The sequence below is a fragment of the Dermacentor albipictus genome, chromosome 2 (genome assembly GCF_038994185.2).
Source record: "Dermacentor albipictus isolate Rhodes 1998 colony chromosome 2, USDA_Dalb.pri_finalv2, whole genome shotgun sequence".
In the NCBI taxonomy this organism is placed as follows: Eukaryota; Metazoa; Arthropoda; class Arachnida; order Ixodida; family Ixodidae; genus Dermacentor; species Dermacentor albipictus.
The window spans coordinates 144020687-144039165 of NC_091822.1; the positions used below are offsets into that span (position 1 = coordinate 144020687).

At 44.3% G+C, this 18479-nt stretch overlaps 1 protein-coding gene across 1 annotated transcript in view; it reads right to left on the bottom strand.

The window, feature by feature from the left end:
- Positions 1-5065: 5065 nt before the first annotated feature.
- LOC135904647 (ATP-dependent DNA/RNA helicase DHX36-like) overlaps positions 5066-18479 on the bottom strand; it is a 66135-nt gene continuing 52721 nt past the window's right edge. The window contains exons 22-25 of the mRNA XM_065435514.1: positions 13714-13792; positions 12385-12508; positions 9552-9692; positions 5066-5311 (exon numbers count right to left, since the gene is read on the bottom strand). Coding sequence (XP_065291586.1) covers positions 5108-5311; positions 9552-9692; positions 12385-12508; positions 13714-13792 — 548 coding nt within the window. The 3' untranslated portion in view covers positions 5066-5107. The remainder of the gene's footprint in view (positions 5312-9551; positions 9693-12384; positions 12509-13713; positions 13793-18479) is intronic.

Consider the following 18479-nt stretch of genomic DNA (forward strand, 5'->3'; position numbering starts at 1 on the left):
ATTAAGGTCGCAAACCGTCACTGACACATTCGAAAAAGGTCTGAAGGCCTGTCAGTACATGTATTAGGCATATCGGTGCTCGTGCTGTGACAGGAGATACCGGGTGAACGCGTGTATAGTTAAGTAATACTGTGTCCCATGGCAATAGCCCCTTCCCATGCTTGTTATGCTTCACCGCAATACTTTTGCGTATGCTTCACCAAGCAACATTTCTGTACAGAGGCGAAGCTGACTTTCGAGAACGGGCATTATGCGACGCATCGGGCTTGCCGAGCTTCGAAGCCAATCGCGAGGACCACAAAGACGGAATCGGTGCCATTGCTGACAGCGGCGAATTCTTTCAACGAAAAGCACGGCACCCAACGGCAAGAAGCTTAATAGCGAACGTCGAAGCAGCTAGGCCTAGCGTTGCCGCAGTGGTGGCTACGGCTTTCAGCGGATCTGCATGCGAGAGCGCCGGTTCGAGGCGGTGAGGTCATCAAAATGGTAGCAGTGATGGCTTTGATTAATGCCGCTTCGGACCTGCTGTCACGACAAAAAGTCCGGAAAATCGGACGGCAAAGGGTTCTTAATTGCGTCCAAAATTTCAGACGTTCCGATACATTGACTCTTTGGGGTACATGAAGGTGCTGCGAAACCGTCCGTATTATCGGGCATCCGGAAAGTCGGTCTTTACTGTACACTGGCAATTCCTCCAGCCGACAACAGAGCGTCAAAGGCGATTCATCACGATTCCTGCCGGTTACTCGAGCCAGCACTACCGCGACACTCGTTCCCTTTCAATAATGTTACAGCTAATTTTCCCTGATAGAAGCACAAATTCCCAGAGTTTTTTCAGACTACTCAAAAACCTCGAGAATTCCCAGTTTTTCCTGAAAATTGATTAGGTCACATTTTATATTTTTTACGCAACCTTCTATCACCTGGGCCAGAGGTCAAGCAGTCCGAGATCCAGTGAACTGTGTGCTGTGAAAGTGTGCTGGTCCAGGTTCTGCAACCGAAATTCACCTCCAGCTGTGGTTCTGCTCAGGAAGAAGGGCTACCCGAAAGAAGAATATAACAGCTGCCAAGCTACAAATGAATCAGACAGACAGACAGTTATAGCTGTTGGCTCATGGACAACAATCAAGTTCGCTTGGGCAATTTCTACGAGGAGGACCTGCACACCTTTATGTAAATAAACAACTGTGCCACGGGGTTCCTGAAGAAAGAGCAAGATGTAGGTATAGAACAGCAAGTGTTTGAAGCCTGCATTAGCAATACCTAAATGTTCTTGCAGATCATACAAACTGTGGGAATCAGCTAATTTAATATGCTTTCATTGATATTTGTGATCGAGGTACCCTAGCTGTTCCTGATTAGCAACAATTTGCAAGTAGAGATTACGCAACCCAATTTGGCACATTTTCGCTAGGAACCACCTCGCTCAACATAAACTTTTTCATTCAATCATGCGATATGCTAGGCATAACGATTGGAACGACCCCAACGACATGAGGATGGGACGACAATGGATGATGTCACTGTAATCAATACAAGATAACAATGGAGCAACAATGACGGCATAACAACTGCACGTGATAACGACACAATGACAACAATGGTATGATGACGATGTGATGTACGACGACGGCATATATGACCATGAGATGAGGATTGAAGCTGAAAATGATGCCGATGTTATGATGAAGGAATAACAAAAATGGAATTCCCATGGCAGTGTGACGATGCTACAATGTCGACAACGGCATGACTATGTGACAACGATGACATTACGATCATGGAATGATTGGAGCGACGACAATGGTATGATGACAATGTGATGCCGACACTGGAATGTCAGCGACGGCGCGTCAACATGTCTGATGTCGATGCTGAAATGATGCCAATTGTCATCATTCCAGCATCAACATCACATTGTGTTACGACAGTGAAGGAAAACAATGATTGAACGACTGGCCACGGTGTCATGACGACGCTAAAATGATGATGACATGGCGATTATGGGACGATGCTCGAGCGACGACGATGGTATATATGACGACGTGATGTCAATGCTGGATTGATGCTGATGGTATGACGACGACAGTGTGACAGTGAGACGATGGAGCTGGAATGATAACGGCATGACGACGCTAAAGTGATTACATGTATAATGGTATGATGACTGCAAACAATAGCTCAAAGGTGGCAGTGCGAGGACGATATGCAGGGTGTCCCAGATAACTTAATTGGACCAAGACTTTGAAGAAACCTATGCGTTCTTCAGAACATAAATTGCATGGATGTTGTTATCGTTTATCTAAACTTACAGTACCTTTTTTTTCTTTTCTGAGTAATTAGTCGAGATAAATTCATTAACGTCTTAAATATAGCTTGAAACGTTCAGGCGTCAATAGGAAAGTTGTGTAGCTTCACAAATATTGCCAAACCCAGGTACTTCCAACGAGACAGACTTAGCGTGGCCATTTTTATTCGGGAAGAACGAAAGCCCGCGGAGTTTTAAAAATACCACGTGACAGCACGCTTTGTGCGCCCGAATGCGCCGCGGTTACAGCGCTCTCATGAATGATTTGTAAAAACATCGCCAGCGCCGCGTCTTCCCTTCACTTACGAGGAAGGGCTTCAACCTTTGCTCGGCTCCGATATTACCAGCAGCGGCTGACGGCGGCGCTCCGAAAAAGCGCTTCGTCAGCAGCCGCTCGCGCCTGTCACTGAAGAACGCGCCGTCATCAGCCATTTATTCTGACATGACGAGTAGAGCAATTATTTTCTAGTGTTGAAGTCAATGCGGAATAGAAAAAGTACACACAGAACATGCATCATACATCTGGAACCTGTGCGAGAGAGAGCATCATTTGTTACAATGCTGCTTTTCTTCTAAGCTGTGCCAGCGGCTAGATACATGTGAGCTCGAGCTCGACTATTACTGTCGTGCTGCGCAACCGTTTCGAAGCATTTGTTTGCAGTGCCTAAAGCATGCCGTACTCAAGCGAGCAGAAGGCGAACATTGTCTTAGCCATGAGAGCGGCACGGGGCGACAAGAGGAAAGCTGCCAAGGTATACTGAAATTGGCAATGTGGGGGAAGACCTAGAGCGAACACAATTATGAGGAGTTACTTGACACTGAAAGAAACAGGTAGCTTCAAGAAGACAAGAGGTGTCAAGTTCAGTGACGTTGCAGGCATGGCCTGCAAGGTTACCGAACTTGACACCTCTTGACTTTTTCTTGTGGGGTCATGTGAAAAGCGAGTGTGCCGCAAACCTACAACTACACCAGAAGTGCTAAAGGCAGAGATTGCTGAGGCCTGCAGTGAGATACCGTCTTGCATCATCAAAAAAGCTACATCGGACGTGCTGACAAGGTGCCAATACTGCATTATGGCAGAGGGCGGCTTGCTTGAACGCATTCTTTAGACAGACATCACAGCGAATAAATCTCTACAACCAGTAACCCATGAAAAGTGCCATCTGTGTCAAACTTTTGTACGACGTTGAAAAGGCACGTAAGTAATATGAAATTACAAATTCTCTGCCAACAAGGAATGGACAGGAAGCTAAAAAGCAATTTTCCGTGTCAGATTACAATTCTTCCTTTTGTGACAACCAGCGTAATTCACACGACGTTGTCAAGCTTGTTATCAAGGAGTTTGCTTGTAGGGGTCTTGCTCCCAAATTTGAACTCATGGGCTTGTTGTTTTTCCTCCGCATGCATTCTGCTAGCACCAGAGTGCAATTATTGCCGCAGGAACGGGAGCCGCACTGTATTTCAACTGCCGCCCAAACCCACTGGCCTTTTTATCTCGGAACCAAGCGCAACATGAAGCTGTCGTGGGCAGCATGAAAGGCGCAAAGCGAGCAACGTTTTTTACAAAATACGGTTGAAAGCACTGTAATCGTGGCGCATTCTGGCATACAGAGCGCGCTGTCACGTGGTATTTTTTAAACTCTGCAGGCTTTTGTTTTTTCCTAATAAAAACGGCCACGCTAAGTCTTATCTCATTGGAAGTGCCTGGGTTGGGCAATTGTTGTGGAGCTCCACAACTTTCCTATTGACCCCTGAACGTTTCAAGCTATATTTAAAAAGTTAATTTATCTCGGCTAATTACTCAAAAAAAGACGAGCAACAAAATGGTACTGTAAGTTTAGATAAACGCTAACAACATCTATGAGATTTCTGTTCTGAATAACGCATAGGTTCTTTTCAAAATCTTGGTCCAAGTTAGCTGGGACACGCTGTATATAACAACGCAGTGACAGTGAAGGTGGCAAAAGTATGACAATATTTAAACGAAGGAATGGTCAAGGAATGTAAACGAACGAATGACCACAATGGCATGAAGATGATGTAATGATGACAATGGTGTGTTTGCATTGGAGCTCACATCCACACTTATGTGCATCTCCTGCCACAGCTGTGGGCCATCTCAATACGCACTATATCCAGTGCTTGTTTTCACCAAGTCCAGTACTGCCCAATCGTGCAAGATTGTAGCCAGTAGTGATGACAATGGTACGACAACATTGGCGGCGCAGAGACAACAACACGATGACAAAGGTATGACAATGCTAGAATGATGACTAGATGTCAACCGCGTGACAACCACAGTATGACGATGTGATGCCGATCCTGGCCAATACTGGCTGATGCTGGCTAAAGCCTGCCCAGCACATTTTTCCATGCCTAGCTCTCCTCCTCAAAGTACAAGCCGTGGGCACAACTAAAATGGGATGATCACAGTTCAATCACCAGGCAAGAAAGATGATGACAGAATGACTATGATGACATGGCAGCGCAGGAATTATTACAAGTAGGGATAATGATAGGAGTCCCGTCCTGCGTATGAGCTACTCGGCAAGACAGCCGCCAGCCAGCAGTAGCAGAAGCGGGAAAGTTGAAGGCAGAGGCAAAAAAAGCTTTGCATTAAGAAGCACTAACATGAACTGCAAGAATGTGTCAACTATAGACCAAAGGTCCTTGCATTCGATGCTGCACTCTATGCTAAAACTCTCGAATGTGAAAAAAAAAATGAAATGGAAGAACACAAGGTACATGAACAGGAAACACGCTGTACACAATTTTTATTGTTATTTCAGAATCTCTAATCTATGTTTCATCAATAACCTGAACATCCATGTCATCCTCATCAAAAGCAATATCTGGCATCTCAGGCACAAAAGCAGTCTCTGTTGACAGGACTTTGATGATGGCAGCAAGTAACCGTCGCTGGTTGGCTGATATGGTTCCTGCCAGGATCCCAGGTGCACCAATTTTCCTTTCAAGAATGCGATCAAACTCTTGCCGCAAGTCCTGTGCGTTAGAATAAAGATATACATAAATAAATAGCAAGTCATGCAGCCCCCAATATATCAGATTCTCACAATATCAACAGAAATGCCTCTTGTTAAACTGGACTTTTCTGTCAGGCATCAATGAAGACATTCTAGTCTTCAGCTTAAGCTTAACACTGAAAATAATCATAGCTGTTAAAAAAATGTCATATAAAGGCTGGGCTTTCAATTAAATGTTAAATCGAGTTCCATGCATTTTAGTTTTCATATACTGAATTATTAGCCACCCCTTCAACTTCATCTGCCCAGACTCATAAGTAGGATTGAACAGAAATTGTAGTTACTACTAAATCAACACTCAATGACTGACTTGTGGCTAAATCTTGGCAGTAGCATGATCTGCCTTTGATGTAAATACAAAACATTTAGTGCTATAAGCCTTGATTCACACATATGTACTCGTCGCAAAGTTTTGTTTAGTTGTTCTTCCAAGGCCACAGCAATTTCATAAACAAGTAAATCCTACTGCCCCAAAGCTATTTTGCTTATGCAGCTGTCAGCAATGGTGATGTCGCACAATGTGCAAGAAAATACAACAAACCCATATCATGATGCAGTTGCAGTAAATTTAAAGAAATTCTTCACGAAAGCCTGTAATACTTTTGACTGAAACGCATGCATTTTAGAAGGGATTATTAAAGTTGCAGTGGCAATGTGGTACCAATAGTGAAACATTGCAAGCCACAGCACCATAGATTGTGACCCTTAATTTCCCCACAGTTGAGTCAACTAAGGCAGTGTTGCAAAAACGGCAAAAACGTGCTATGCAACCTCACTTGCATGTGCATGCGTGTGTGTGTGCAGCACTTTATTGTACGCAAATTTGTGTCTCCTTGCGCCAGATTCATACGAACACAACAGGTGTCTATGCAGTGTGCTGACTTTTCAAGATCTCTGCCATTTTTAACACTAAGTAGGCCTTTATGTCACAGTAGTTAAAGGCCAAGTGGAACAAATTTAACTTTGGCTAAATTTGTTAAAAATGATTAGTACATGTGCAACTGAACCAATCTCAGCAAAGCCACAGAGCTGGTAACTGTATAATTTTTTATATATTATATATTTCTATATAATTTACATATCTACATATAGTTAAACCTTAACATAACAAACTTCAATACAACAAAATTCGTGACATAACAAAGTATTTAACTTTTATAACTTCTTGTCTATAGAACAAACACTATGTAATTAGAACCTCACTATAATGAAATGTGTTTATAGGCAATTTCAATATAACAAAATTGCACAGCTGCCGCAAAGGAATATTGAGACAATAAACGGAAACTTCCACGGACGCGGCTGGTCAAATGGTTGAATTACAAGCAGCTGCTAGAGAACGCACCTCACAAATCGCACACCGTGTGACAATGAGTGACCACCAAAACGGTGCAGCATCATGTTGTGCATAAAGTCCAAGTGCAATAACATCCTGTTACGTCTCAACATGGCCAGAGGCATTAATTAGATGTTTGCCACGAGGCAACCACCACCCATCAATCAGCGCCTACCAAGAAGTCAATGCAGCGACGACACCGACTGCTGATGGGTCCACAAAAGGCACCCACCCCCACCACTACTGACAGCCTGAACCAATGATAAAAAGGGCCAACGTCAAATGCTATCAAGGCCCAGTGGCGACCGTGCCGTCCCAGGTTGCTATCCTGTCCCCTATTCTATGCTTCAGGTGAGCAGAGGCTTTGGAGGTGCAGGTGCCGCGGAGTGTTGCAATAGCATGGGCGTGGTATCACAACTGATTCGACGATTGTGAGTGGCTGTGATTCAGTCATCAGATTCCCTAGTCGAGTCGCCTAAGGAAGACAACGGTATTAAAGGTGGAGACTTTTTATGCAGTAGGGCCGATGTGTTCTGATGTGAACTCGGACGTTTAACATGCTCCTGCGTGGAGTGGGCTTCTGTAACTGGAGCCGTGCAACTAATGTTAAATAAGCTCTTTTTCCTTCATTCCTACAACTGGAAGTATTCATCGATGAGCTTGTTTGATTCATTGCCCTAACGCCACCTCGAGCCGAACAATCCTATCAACCCCATGCACTGTACCCTTTGGGTGCGAGTGAAAGTGTGTGAGGATGAGCCAAGAAGGATGACGACTTGGTGAGCATCGTCTTCCCGCACAAGCAAGGGGAAAGGGGGGAGCAAGCTCGCGGTAACCCTATCAAGCGTGTACGAGGAAGTGGGGCAGGGTGCAGATTGGCGGGCATATTGTTTTCTAGCGCGGCTGTAACTGCGCATGGCTGTCAGCGTCCGAGCGGAAACGCTGCCAGCGCGTTCCATGTATTGGAGCTGCTTATGCAAAGAGTGGGCATGTCAAGATGGCATGGCATCATGTGCGCCGTCTTCCCACGCGTTTAGTACTAAAGGTTGTGCAATCTCGAGTTACGGAGAGGTGTTGAAGTGAGAGGCAGACGAAGCATTTGCTCCCTACTGTCAGTGCTTTCACAATAGTGTCATCCCACTGCAGCCAACCATATCAGCTGCGGGGCCGTAATGGACGGGAAGGCAAGGCTGCCTTCACTTCGTCCTGTCGATGCGAAAATATCACCGACACAATATGGAACCGTATCTTTCATCACCGACTCTCAAATCCATCAAGATGAGTTTTTTTGTTTTTTTCTCATTCAGATTTGCTTTTTCTGATTGCCCTATAATTAGGAAAATCTTGTGGCCCTTTCCGTGCAAGAAAAAATTATCAATGCCTGTACTAATTTGCACAAAAAGGTCGATTTTATAGATAACGAAATTTCGATTTAACGAAGCAGATTGCCGATTTTACCGAGTTCATTGAGATTTGACTACATTATATTATATATATATATTCAGTTATTTGTTTTATATGCAAGTCTCGGCGTGCTATGCCCAAGATTTTTCAGCTTGCTGCGGGTGCCGGGCACTCAAGCTAGCTCCCGTAGCCACACCTGGAGAACTACAGAGACAATCAGAACACAGTCGGCACCTCGCACTGGGGGAGAGCTCATCGCTGCATCCTGTAGTGGCCGTGTCATTTTTGCAGTGTGGTCTTTGATATTGAGAAGGTCATGTTGAGATGCTGCACGTTAGCTTATGCGTCACTTCCAGTGAGCGGCTATGGTGGTGTTTATCAGTTTCAGTATCAAGACCGGCAATTTTTTTAAGCTTTTCGTGACACCTCCCTTGTATTTCAAACATCAAATTTTGCATGGAGGTTCCTCGTGTCTACACTATCTTGAACTAGGCTTTTTATGCTATAAAAAATATATTTGCAGTTGACCTTTAACTGTGCACGTGCACATGTTCGTCAACTCTAAACCTTGCTGCACCATCTCATTGTGCCTTATGGCTGCAGTTGTGCTGTGAGCTAGACAAGGCACAGAGATGATTGCTCATGTTGACTGAAGTCTGTGTAGTCACATGAAACCATGCAGGACATAACTGTAGCATTATTGCAGGCCACATATCTCTAGTACTGGCAGGCCTACAAATAGTTGGATGGTGCATGGCGTCGGTGGCGTACTGAAGAAAGTGCAACTCTTGACCATAAAATTTGCCGCGATTTGAGAGGTCAGTGAAGCAAACAAGGAACACTAATACTAGGGCATTCACAAAGTCCCTGCATTCTTTATAAAACAAAAATTTCATCGACCCTTACGACACTCCCGAATGCAAAATTTGTGGGCAGCTCTACATATGTTTCTATTTCACAATATATTAGATGGCGTGGACAATCTGTTTGTACGGCATATTGCAAATGGAGCGAAGTGTGGCGCAACTGCCTCACTAATCTGGAGATCACGAGAGCCAGTGCATGGGCGATGCGTGGGTGCGATTCACAGCAGCCACTGCTGACAGGCCTCCCAGACGACACGCGCTACTGTGGTGCCATCTCGTTGCTGTAGCCGCCGCACTACGCTTTTCTTTTGATGCTTTCAGCACACCCTCCTCCGCTTTCCGCCTCAAAGTGCCGCTACACCCACCTCTCCGCTTTCCTTCTCGCATCTTTCATCCCCACTGCGCTCCACTTTCGCTTTCATCTTTCGCTGTGCTCGTTCGCTCGGTTACATCAATGCCAATGCTCACCGCAGGAACAGCAGCCCAAGAGCTGCGCTTTAAGAGTACTACTCATAATGTTATTATGCCCTTGCAGCAACTCTGCCACTAATTAAAATTTGCAAAGCAACCTCATTGCACTGCAGAGCACACACCTTGATGAGTTCTGCGAGATTATCATCGCACTGAAGAGTGATCCAGTCATCAAGCGTGATAGTGTCCCCACTGTGCCTGAAAAAGCCTCCAAAGAGCAGAAGTGGAATGGGATAGACTGGAGTGACATCGTGCAGGAACGTCTGAAAAAGAACAATGAAAAAATTTGAAGTCCCGCACAATGCACAAGAACACTTGTAGGCACAGCCAAACATGCGCTACCAATAGATTCCTTGTATGCACTCGTTCAGCTACCTGTGCTTTTTGCTTGGCATCCTCATCCAGCGTGAGCATGTTGCATGAAGCTGCAATGAAAGTGCCGAGCACAGCAGTATCATAGTACCATACCACTCACAGTACTAGCGCAATACTATTTAAAGCCTCACTTAAATGTACCTAATGTTCATATTGTTTGGGAGTCTGGAACTGGGAAGAACCAGCAAAGCGCTGCACTTTAGACCCTGCTTGTGCCACAATATTGCTTAAACAGTCATTGTGAACCAGACTTTTAGTGCAAAAAAATATAAGAAGGAACCAAAAAAAAGGCATAATGAAGAAAGAAAGAAATTGATGTATTCATCAGCTTGGAAGCCAAAGCATTTCAGAAGCCATAACAGACAGCAAAGGTCGGGAAGAGATCTTTTAGCCATGCAAGGTCTGCCAACTGAAGCAAGCTACGCAAGTCACAGATGTTATTACACACAAAGGCCTCACTTCCACAAGTATGTAAATACAGGCTGTAAAACAGACCGTTCATAAAGATCATACTACAGTACCTACTTGCATAATGATCGCACTGTCCTGTCAAAAAAATTGCCGCAAATTCATGGGAGTGATCATTACATGGGTTAAATTTCCCATGAAAAGAAATTTTTTTTTTCGTCCGGCATTTGCTGTGGGATGACAACAGGTAAACAAACAGGCGGCTGCCACTGTGACAGTGCAGGATGCCAAAACAAAAATGGCGGCTAGTGGAGAAAGCCAAACATGCCAAATGCGATTTTTTTTTCCTTTCGTGGGTACATTACGTGCATTGAAACAGTTTCTTCCATATCAGTAATAAATAATATTGCTAATATCGACAAGTCTGTGGCAATAACGTAGCCACGTCCACTTTGAGAGGACAGAAACAGATGGGCGTGCTTTTTAGCTGCCAGTGACATAGAAACACATGGCGGGTATGCTGCGGAAACTACGGCATTTGTCTTCACTACTATCCTAATACGGCATGTTTCCACTAAGTGTGGGCGAATATCTTAGCTGTGTTACAAGCGTCAGCGTATGAATAGGGTACACTTCTAATGTAACAGTGTAAACGTGGCTACTATCGTTGCCACTCGCAATTTGTTGCGTGCCCACGAGTGCAGACGAGAAGAATCGAAAGGCGCCTTTTGTTGTTGTTGTTGTTGACCACAACTATTACATAAAGCCTACAAATAATAAAGCCAAGGCAAGTTTGGTTGTAGCTTTTTTTTTTTTTTCATGGAAGTGTGGAAAGTGATGAAAGGAGTAAAATGGGGTATCTGCTTAAGAATGTTTGGTGCGTGCAGACCAGTTGGTACGTCTTGAAGAGTCGTTCGCATAGCATTCGACAGATGGTAAGCGCAATCATCATTAGCTAGACTTGGCAATATGACATATCACTGCGGCAAGTTCGGGGTGCGATCATTACATGGGAAAGAAAAAAATGGAATTTTAACGACAAAATTCAGGGGTGCGATCATTACGCGAGTGTGATCATTATGCAAGTAAATACGGTATTTGTATTATTAACAGCATGCACTTGCATAACCTGCGCTCATGCAGCACTTTGTTTCCATTTATGGTATCGGTGGATGTGCTCGCCATATGCCTTATCAATGGCATCATCAGTGAATAGACGACGCGCACTACACTGGTGCCATCTCATAGCGATCGTCGCCACGCTGTGCTTGGGCGACACTACACTTTTCTTCTTGCACTTTCGCCATACCCTCCTCCTCTGCTTTCTGCCTGATGGTTCCGCTACACAATCCTCCTCCACTTCCCTCCTCGTGCTCTCTTCGCTATTGCAATTTTTCACAATGCGTTGGCGGGCTAGTTTGTGCGAATCCATGAATACTTTGTTTAGCACAAAACGACACACACAAGAAAGATGACAGGACAAGGCGCTTTGTCCTGTCGTCTTTCTTGTGTGTGTCGTTTTGCGCTAAACAAAGTATTCATGCCATTTTTCACCCACCGCTGCACTCCGTGTTTGCTCTTTCATCCTTCATTGTGCTCGTTCGTTCGGCTATGCCAAGGTGTGCCAATGCTCAATGCAGAAACAGCCGCCGAAGAGCGGCACTCTAAATATACATTGTCCTACATCCAGGTCTGATTTCACACTGTAGAGGCTTCGAGAGCCAAAAGGATGATGAGCATCAATTGCAATGTCAAAATGTTCTATTTTCGCTTCACACAATGTAGTGGGGACGTGCCTAGATTACAAATATTTTTTTAACATGAGCAGTATGTTCTCACGCAGAAAATTGGTAACATCTCTGATGCTTTCATACCCCTTTACTATTTCAGAAAACCACAGTATTGCTACAGCTACACGTGACTAAAAGTCAAATAATAGTCGACATAGTGTACCATAAGAAACCCGACAAGGTTTAAAACATAGGTCACTGTGAAGGCAAGTATTCTGGTGGGCACACATGAGGATAATGCACTGTAGAATAATTACAAACTGCTTATGACAGCTAGCAAAACAACTTAATGCACAAGGAATGCTCTTTAACGTGGGCGAGCTACTGCTGGCATTCAAGACGAGGACATGTATGCCACTGTCAATAGCTATGGAGTACTTACCTTTGTCGACCGAATTTTCGTATAATACACAAACCACTGAGTGTCAAAGCCGCACTGAGCTACATTCACAGACTTCGGATGTAGTGCAGCCTTTGCGTCAGTCTTCGTGGAGCACCTCATGAGTCTGTAAAAGCAAAAATGGAATGCTTAATATTTGCAGACCTTCAAAAGAAAGCATCAAATTCTGTTTAAAAAAGTATTTAGCACATCAAGACATTGGTTATGAGGATGTTGGCAGTAGGAGATATAATAGTGTAATATTACAAATATGTTTTTCACAGCATAACTTTTCAGCATTATCAAGCTACTACAAAAGAAAAGAATGTATAGCTCCCATGTCACGGTTTTAGAACGCAGCTTTTAGGCACCTGTTCCTGTGTTGAGCATCGGCACCATATCTCGGCGGTGTGACCGAGCGAACGAGCACAGCAAAATATGAAAGCGAACTTGGAGTGCAGTGGGAAAGGGTGCGCGAGGAGGAATGTGGAGGAGGGCACTACAGTGAAAGCATGAGGCGGCGAAGGAGCGAAGGGGAGACGGCCTGCGCATGTGCTGAGTTGCGAGTGGCCACAGCCGCCGCAGCCAGATGGGCGATATTATTTGCACCTCCGAGGGGGGGGGGGCAGGAAGCATAAGGGAGGAGTGCTACGTTCATCTGTGGCAGCATCAGTCTGTGGTACCAGCGTGTGTGACGGAGATCACTGTTCTTGCAAGAGGTGATGGCGAACAGCTACACAAGTAAGGCTCGATGTTACGCTCCCTTGGATGTCATCACCGCTGACATTGGTGGCACGATTTCCCGGCGACGAAAGGCTGTTCTCATCGTTAGTAGAAAAGCATAGTGCTGCGCAAGATGGGCTATGCCGTGGTGATGGCTACAATATAGCACCAGAGTGGCGTGCATCGCATTGTCTGTATGGAAACAAAGCGCACTACTCACAGTGTTCTCTTCCTAATATAATCTGTGTACGTACCAATATAATCATAATAAAAAATACTGATCCATGAAAAGAAAACACAGAAAGAGCTGCGCTCAAATTTCACATTAGGAAGTGCTGTAATTGTCAGTGAATTTTTTGCTGACATAACACTTAATACGTATTATTTCAGAAACCATACATTTCTTGGTGAATGCACTGACAGCCTGCATGAGCAAAGCATTGCTGTCCACACCTTGAGAACCGCCACATAATGCAACATCCTAATACAACAGTGGATTAGGTAATATCTTCCCAAGCTCAGTCTTCCTACAAATTTGCATTTTCGATAGCTCAAACATCCAACAGAGTGCAAAACGATAAAAAAAAAACTTTAGACACCTTTACCAACCTTTTATTTTTGAACTGGCCCTTGGCAACATTTGGATACAGACCGGCACAGATGACAGCTTGCAAGACTTTCAAGTTATCTGCATGAAAATCAAATAAATTCAGGTCATGGCATAGGCTTCAGCTGGAGGGTGTCTCCAAAGTTGGTGCTTATTTTAAACCTCCAATAATAAAAATTTGCAAATCCCATGCACTATGGCAATCGATGTAAATGAAGCTTTGTATGCTGTTTACTTTGACAGACAATTAGTGGTAATGTTGGCGGCGAATGTGCAATTTCTTCAGCGTTAAGTCCAATACGAGAGTGGTGAGTTGATGTTAAACATTACTTTGCGTGCACCACAGCTGTTTGTCTACGTAGTCCACAGAACACACAGGGAGACATATTTGCTTGTTGTTAGTCATCGTTCATAATGTCTGAGGGGGTTGAGCATTATCATAGCCACACATGGCACATTGCATTGTGGCAGAAGCATTAAACTTTAATTGAACTATAGGGCTGTACATAATTCAATTAATTGTTATAATTGTATGTATACATTGTATACACACATTCGCAGTCTGCACCATGTTTCACTGCATAGCAAAGACACTCGTGTTTTGCGCGGTGCTTCTTTCGAGACTGGGTGTCCTCGACGCTGAGTGCACACTTTGGAGCCATTTTGATGGTGCATATTTACGTGCTCTTTCTGCATACATGGCTAGCACGCTGTTGAGAGGCCAGCTCTAAGCAGGCTATGGATAATTGTAATGTTTACACTATCAGAGCCCAGCACGAGACCTCCACAGCCCAGCAACTGCATTCTTGTTGCACAGGAAAGCAAGCACAGCACGTGTCATACGCACAAACTGTGAAACGCCGCCGCCACCATGCTAACCGGGATGCACGGAGGCAAGAGCATTCTGTTGGTGTTGCAGGAAACCCAGTGGCATGCGTGAGCAAGACCACAGCAGCAGCGCTCGGAAAGTCGGAAGAAGAGACAAAGAAAGCTTCACTTTAAAAAGAAAAATTACAGGCAAGTTTTTTCCATTTTGGTATAAGTAATTATGGTGAGTCTGAGTGAAAATGAGTCTGGCTGAGTAGAATTTTGGCAAGTCTGAGTCTGAGTGAGCCCTAAGCAAAAAAAAAAAATATTTATTTTGTGAGTGTAAGCGAGTTCCGCTTGTTTTGACAACCTATGCGCCAAAGGGAAGTGTCCGATATACATCTTTCTTCAACCTTTGAGCAGCACTTCACTACAGCTTGCTTGAAGCCCCTCTACAAGGCAATACATAGGCAGGGCATTTGGGCAGTTGGAAATACGAGAAGAGATTAGACCCGGGTTTTGCTGCAACACTGCAGCAGTGTTCACGAGAGAGCAATAGGTGAACATATAAGTGCATGTACAAACAAAACAGCAATTTAAAAGATGAAGAGTTTTGGTTGTTTTTCAAGTTTACGATGATTTCATAAGTCTTATTGTTTCATCACTTTCTACTTTTAAACCAGGAGGACAACTCGGTAAATTTCCACCCTTTCCTTTTTCCCTATGCAATTTAACAATAACTAGGTCAAGCGAGTTAAAGACAAGCTGTAAAATGAAGAAAGGGAAGCTTGTTGGCATAACTTGATAGACCACAAAACACACATGCCAGGGTACACAGTGAGTAGATGGAATAGTGCTCTCGAGTAGTAAAATAGTAAAACCAACAATTGCAGCAGCGTGTATTCTTATAAACATAACATTGCGGCAATGAATGAATGCCGTAAACTTCCGAGTGCACGCATAGTAACTGTCATGGCAACTGGCATGTGAGATCTGCTTTTTCTATGTGTCGTGTTTCAACACGTGTTTTGTGCATCCAAACGTATTACAACATTACATATACACTGCACTCCTGAGGCACAATGTATGCCCATGAGCAAAAGTATACAGACCGGGCATTGCGTGATAAAACTCATTTTCTTCGCTGTCTGTGAATGCAACTTGCCACAACAAAATAAAGGAAATAAAGAAAAACGTCGTGATCGACCTAGTTCCTTACCTGCCACGCACTGGCTGAAGTAACACGTTCCGTTAGGTGTTAGTTGGAAACAAGCTGTGAAAGCTGTTGTCTTTGTGTAGCTAAAGTACACAGATCTTTTTTTTTTCTTTTTGCAACAAAACCTATCACCACAAAAGCGAATTGACAACATCAGTGCAAAAGCTTAAAGGTGCATTTTGTTTTGTCCCAGTCACCATGTCTTTCTCTAAAGAGCAGAAGAAAAACATGATCCTTGCCTTGCGAGCTGCAAATGGCAACAAAAGGAAGGCCGCAAATATGTATCAGTCACTGAAGAGTGCCAGTACACCAAACGCATCGACTATTATCAGAAATGAGGAAACCCGAGACAATCCGGCAGCTTCCAAAAACAGCGATGGAGGACACCGTCTTTGAGTCCTAGCCTATGCATGAATGTTCTCACATTTATGGCCTCAAACCCTCATGCTAACATGCAGGATGTGGCCGCCCAGGTACCAATTTCCAAGTCATCAGCTTGGAAGTTTCTGAATGATTCAGCCTTTCACCTGCATCACCTTAACCTGCACCAATACTTCGAAGATAGGGACCAGCAGAACCGTCTAGATTTCTCGAATCGGGTCCTTACAAAAGATGATGAGTCACCGGACTTTTTGAGCAACATCATATGGACAGATGAAGTCAATTTTTGCAGAAACGACCAGGTAAATTTGCATATTGCACACTATTGGAATGACTCCAATCCACACTGGGTAAAGCACACTTGGCACCAGTACCAGTGGTTGTTCAATGTGTGGTTCGGAATTTACATCGGTGCTAAAATCAGTCCCATCTTCTTCAGTCACACACTGACTGGACAGCGTTACGGTGGACGAAATCCTTGAATGAGTGGTGGATGAGTGTCTCAGCAAAGTCTCACTGTCACGCCTTCCACTTTTAATAATACGTAATAATATTTGGGGTTCTACGTGCCAAAACCACTTTCTGATTATGAGGCACGCCGTAGTGGAGGACTCCGGAAATTTCGACCACCTGGGGTTCTTTAACGTGCACCTAAATCTAAGCACACGGGTGTTTTCGCATTTCGCCCCCATCGAAATGCGGCCGCCGTGGCCGGGATTCGATCCCGCGACCTCGTGCTCAGCAGCCCAACACCATAGCCACTGAGCAACCACGGTGGGTACCTTCCACTTTTGTGGTATCAGCAAGATGGGACACCAGCCCACAGCAGAAGCCGAGCACGATACTGGCTGGATGCGACTTTTCATGCGCAACAGGTTAGAAGGCACAGGCCTGTAAAGTGGCCGGCTAGGTCACCTGATCTCTCTCCACTCGATTTCTTTCTTTAGGGTTGTGTGAAAGATCATGTTTAAATGATTCAGACAGACATCAAGTGCACCCAAGGCAAGGATAACGGATGTCTGCCATACAATTCCAGCGTCAGTCATCAAGAAAGCCACAGAGAATGTGATAGAGTGGACTCAGTACTGCGTAGCTGCAGCATGACATCTATTCAAGCACTCCTCTAGGCAGCAGCTGGTGTTTAACGGCACTTACGAATTCACAGATAATAAGGGCACACCGAAATCTGATGGTTTCAAATACACAAGCATTTCTATACTTACCAACGGAAAAAATCGTCCCTCCCATCTGTCCTGTAAGACGAGCGCTTTCAACAGAGCACCCGCAGCAGCAAGTGAATTCACCTTCATACTGCCTCTCGCTTCAACACCAATGAAGTCGCCAGAACACAGCACTCACAAAGCTCTCAGCATACGCCGCACTCTGTCGCTTTCGCAGATCGCTTTCAAGATAAGGGCCGCACCACTGTGCCAGACGTAGCCACTGCCAGAGCACAGTTGATCAAGGTTCATAATGGTTCAGTGTACCTAATAAATGTTGCATACATTTCCCTCATTTGCTACATCTCCCTCGTCATTTCATCCCACGTCCACATCCACTGCAGCTATCTATGACACCGGCAAACATTGCTTCTACTCGCCTCTTTTGCGTCGTCTCATACAGGTCTCACTTAACAAGTTCGGTGTTACAACCATGCTTCTCCGTTTCACGGTTCTTTCCTGGTCGCTCTTACAATTATACGAAACACACCAGCATACTACCACAAAACACTACAACAGTACACGAAATGCTTACTCATCATTCAAATACAAACCCCAGAAAAAAGATATTTGTGTGCATGTGTGTTTATTTCACTTTTATTTTTTGCCACGAACCTGCTTTTACAGCACGTATACACTCTAATGAAAAATAAAACCTTCACTTTAATTTGTGTTTAGTATGAAGCAAGTTTCTGGCGTGAAATATAGCTGCATGCGCACTCTTTCAATGCAGTGTGAGCAGAGACGAGATTTTGAAACATTCTATGCCTATTCCATTGCTTTTTGCATTTCGTGTGTGGTCATAGCAGCACTTCAGCCGTGTTATGAAGGGACTTTCGTTATCAATGTGATCAGTCGGCCTTGAGATACGGATAATAAGTGTGACATAGAAATGAGATGAAGGAATAGCTGCAAAGCCAAGAAACCCACTGTTGGTGCTTCTTTCGTACCATTATCAAGGTAATGCGCTGTCTCTTTGGGTTTGCGACAGATAAAGCAATCGCTTTCAAACAAATTATTTTGGGGTGCTGCTTTATGATGTGGGTGGGAATGCAGTCATGTGGTATTTTTCATGGGGTTTCTCTACCAGTCGGAAAAAAATTGTACGCGATTAGTATGTCACTGAAAATACCACAGTTAGATG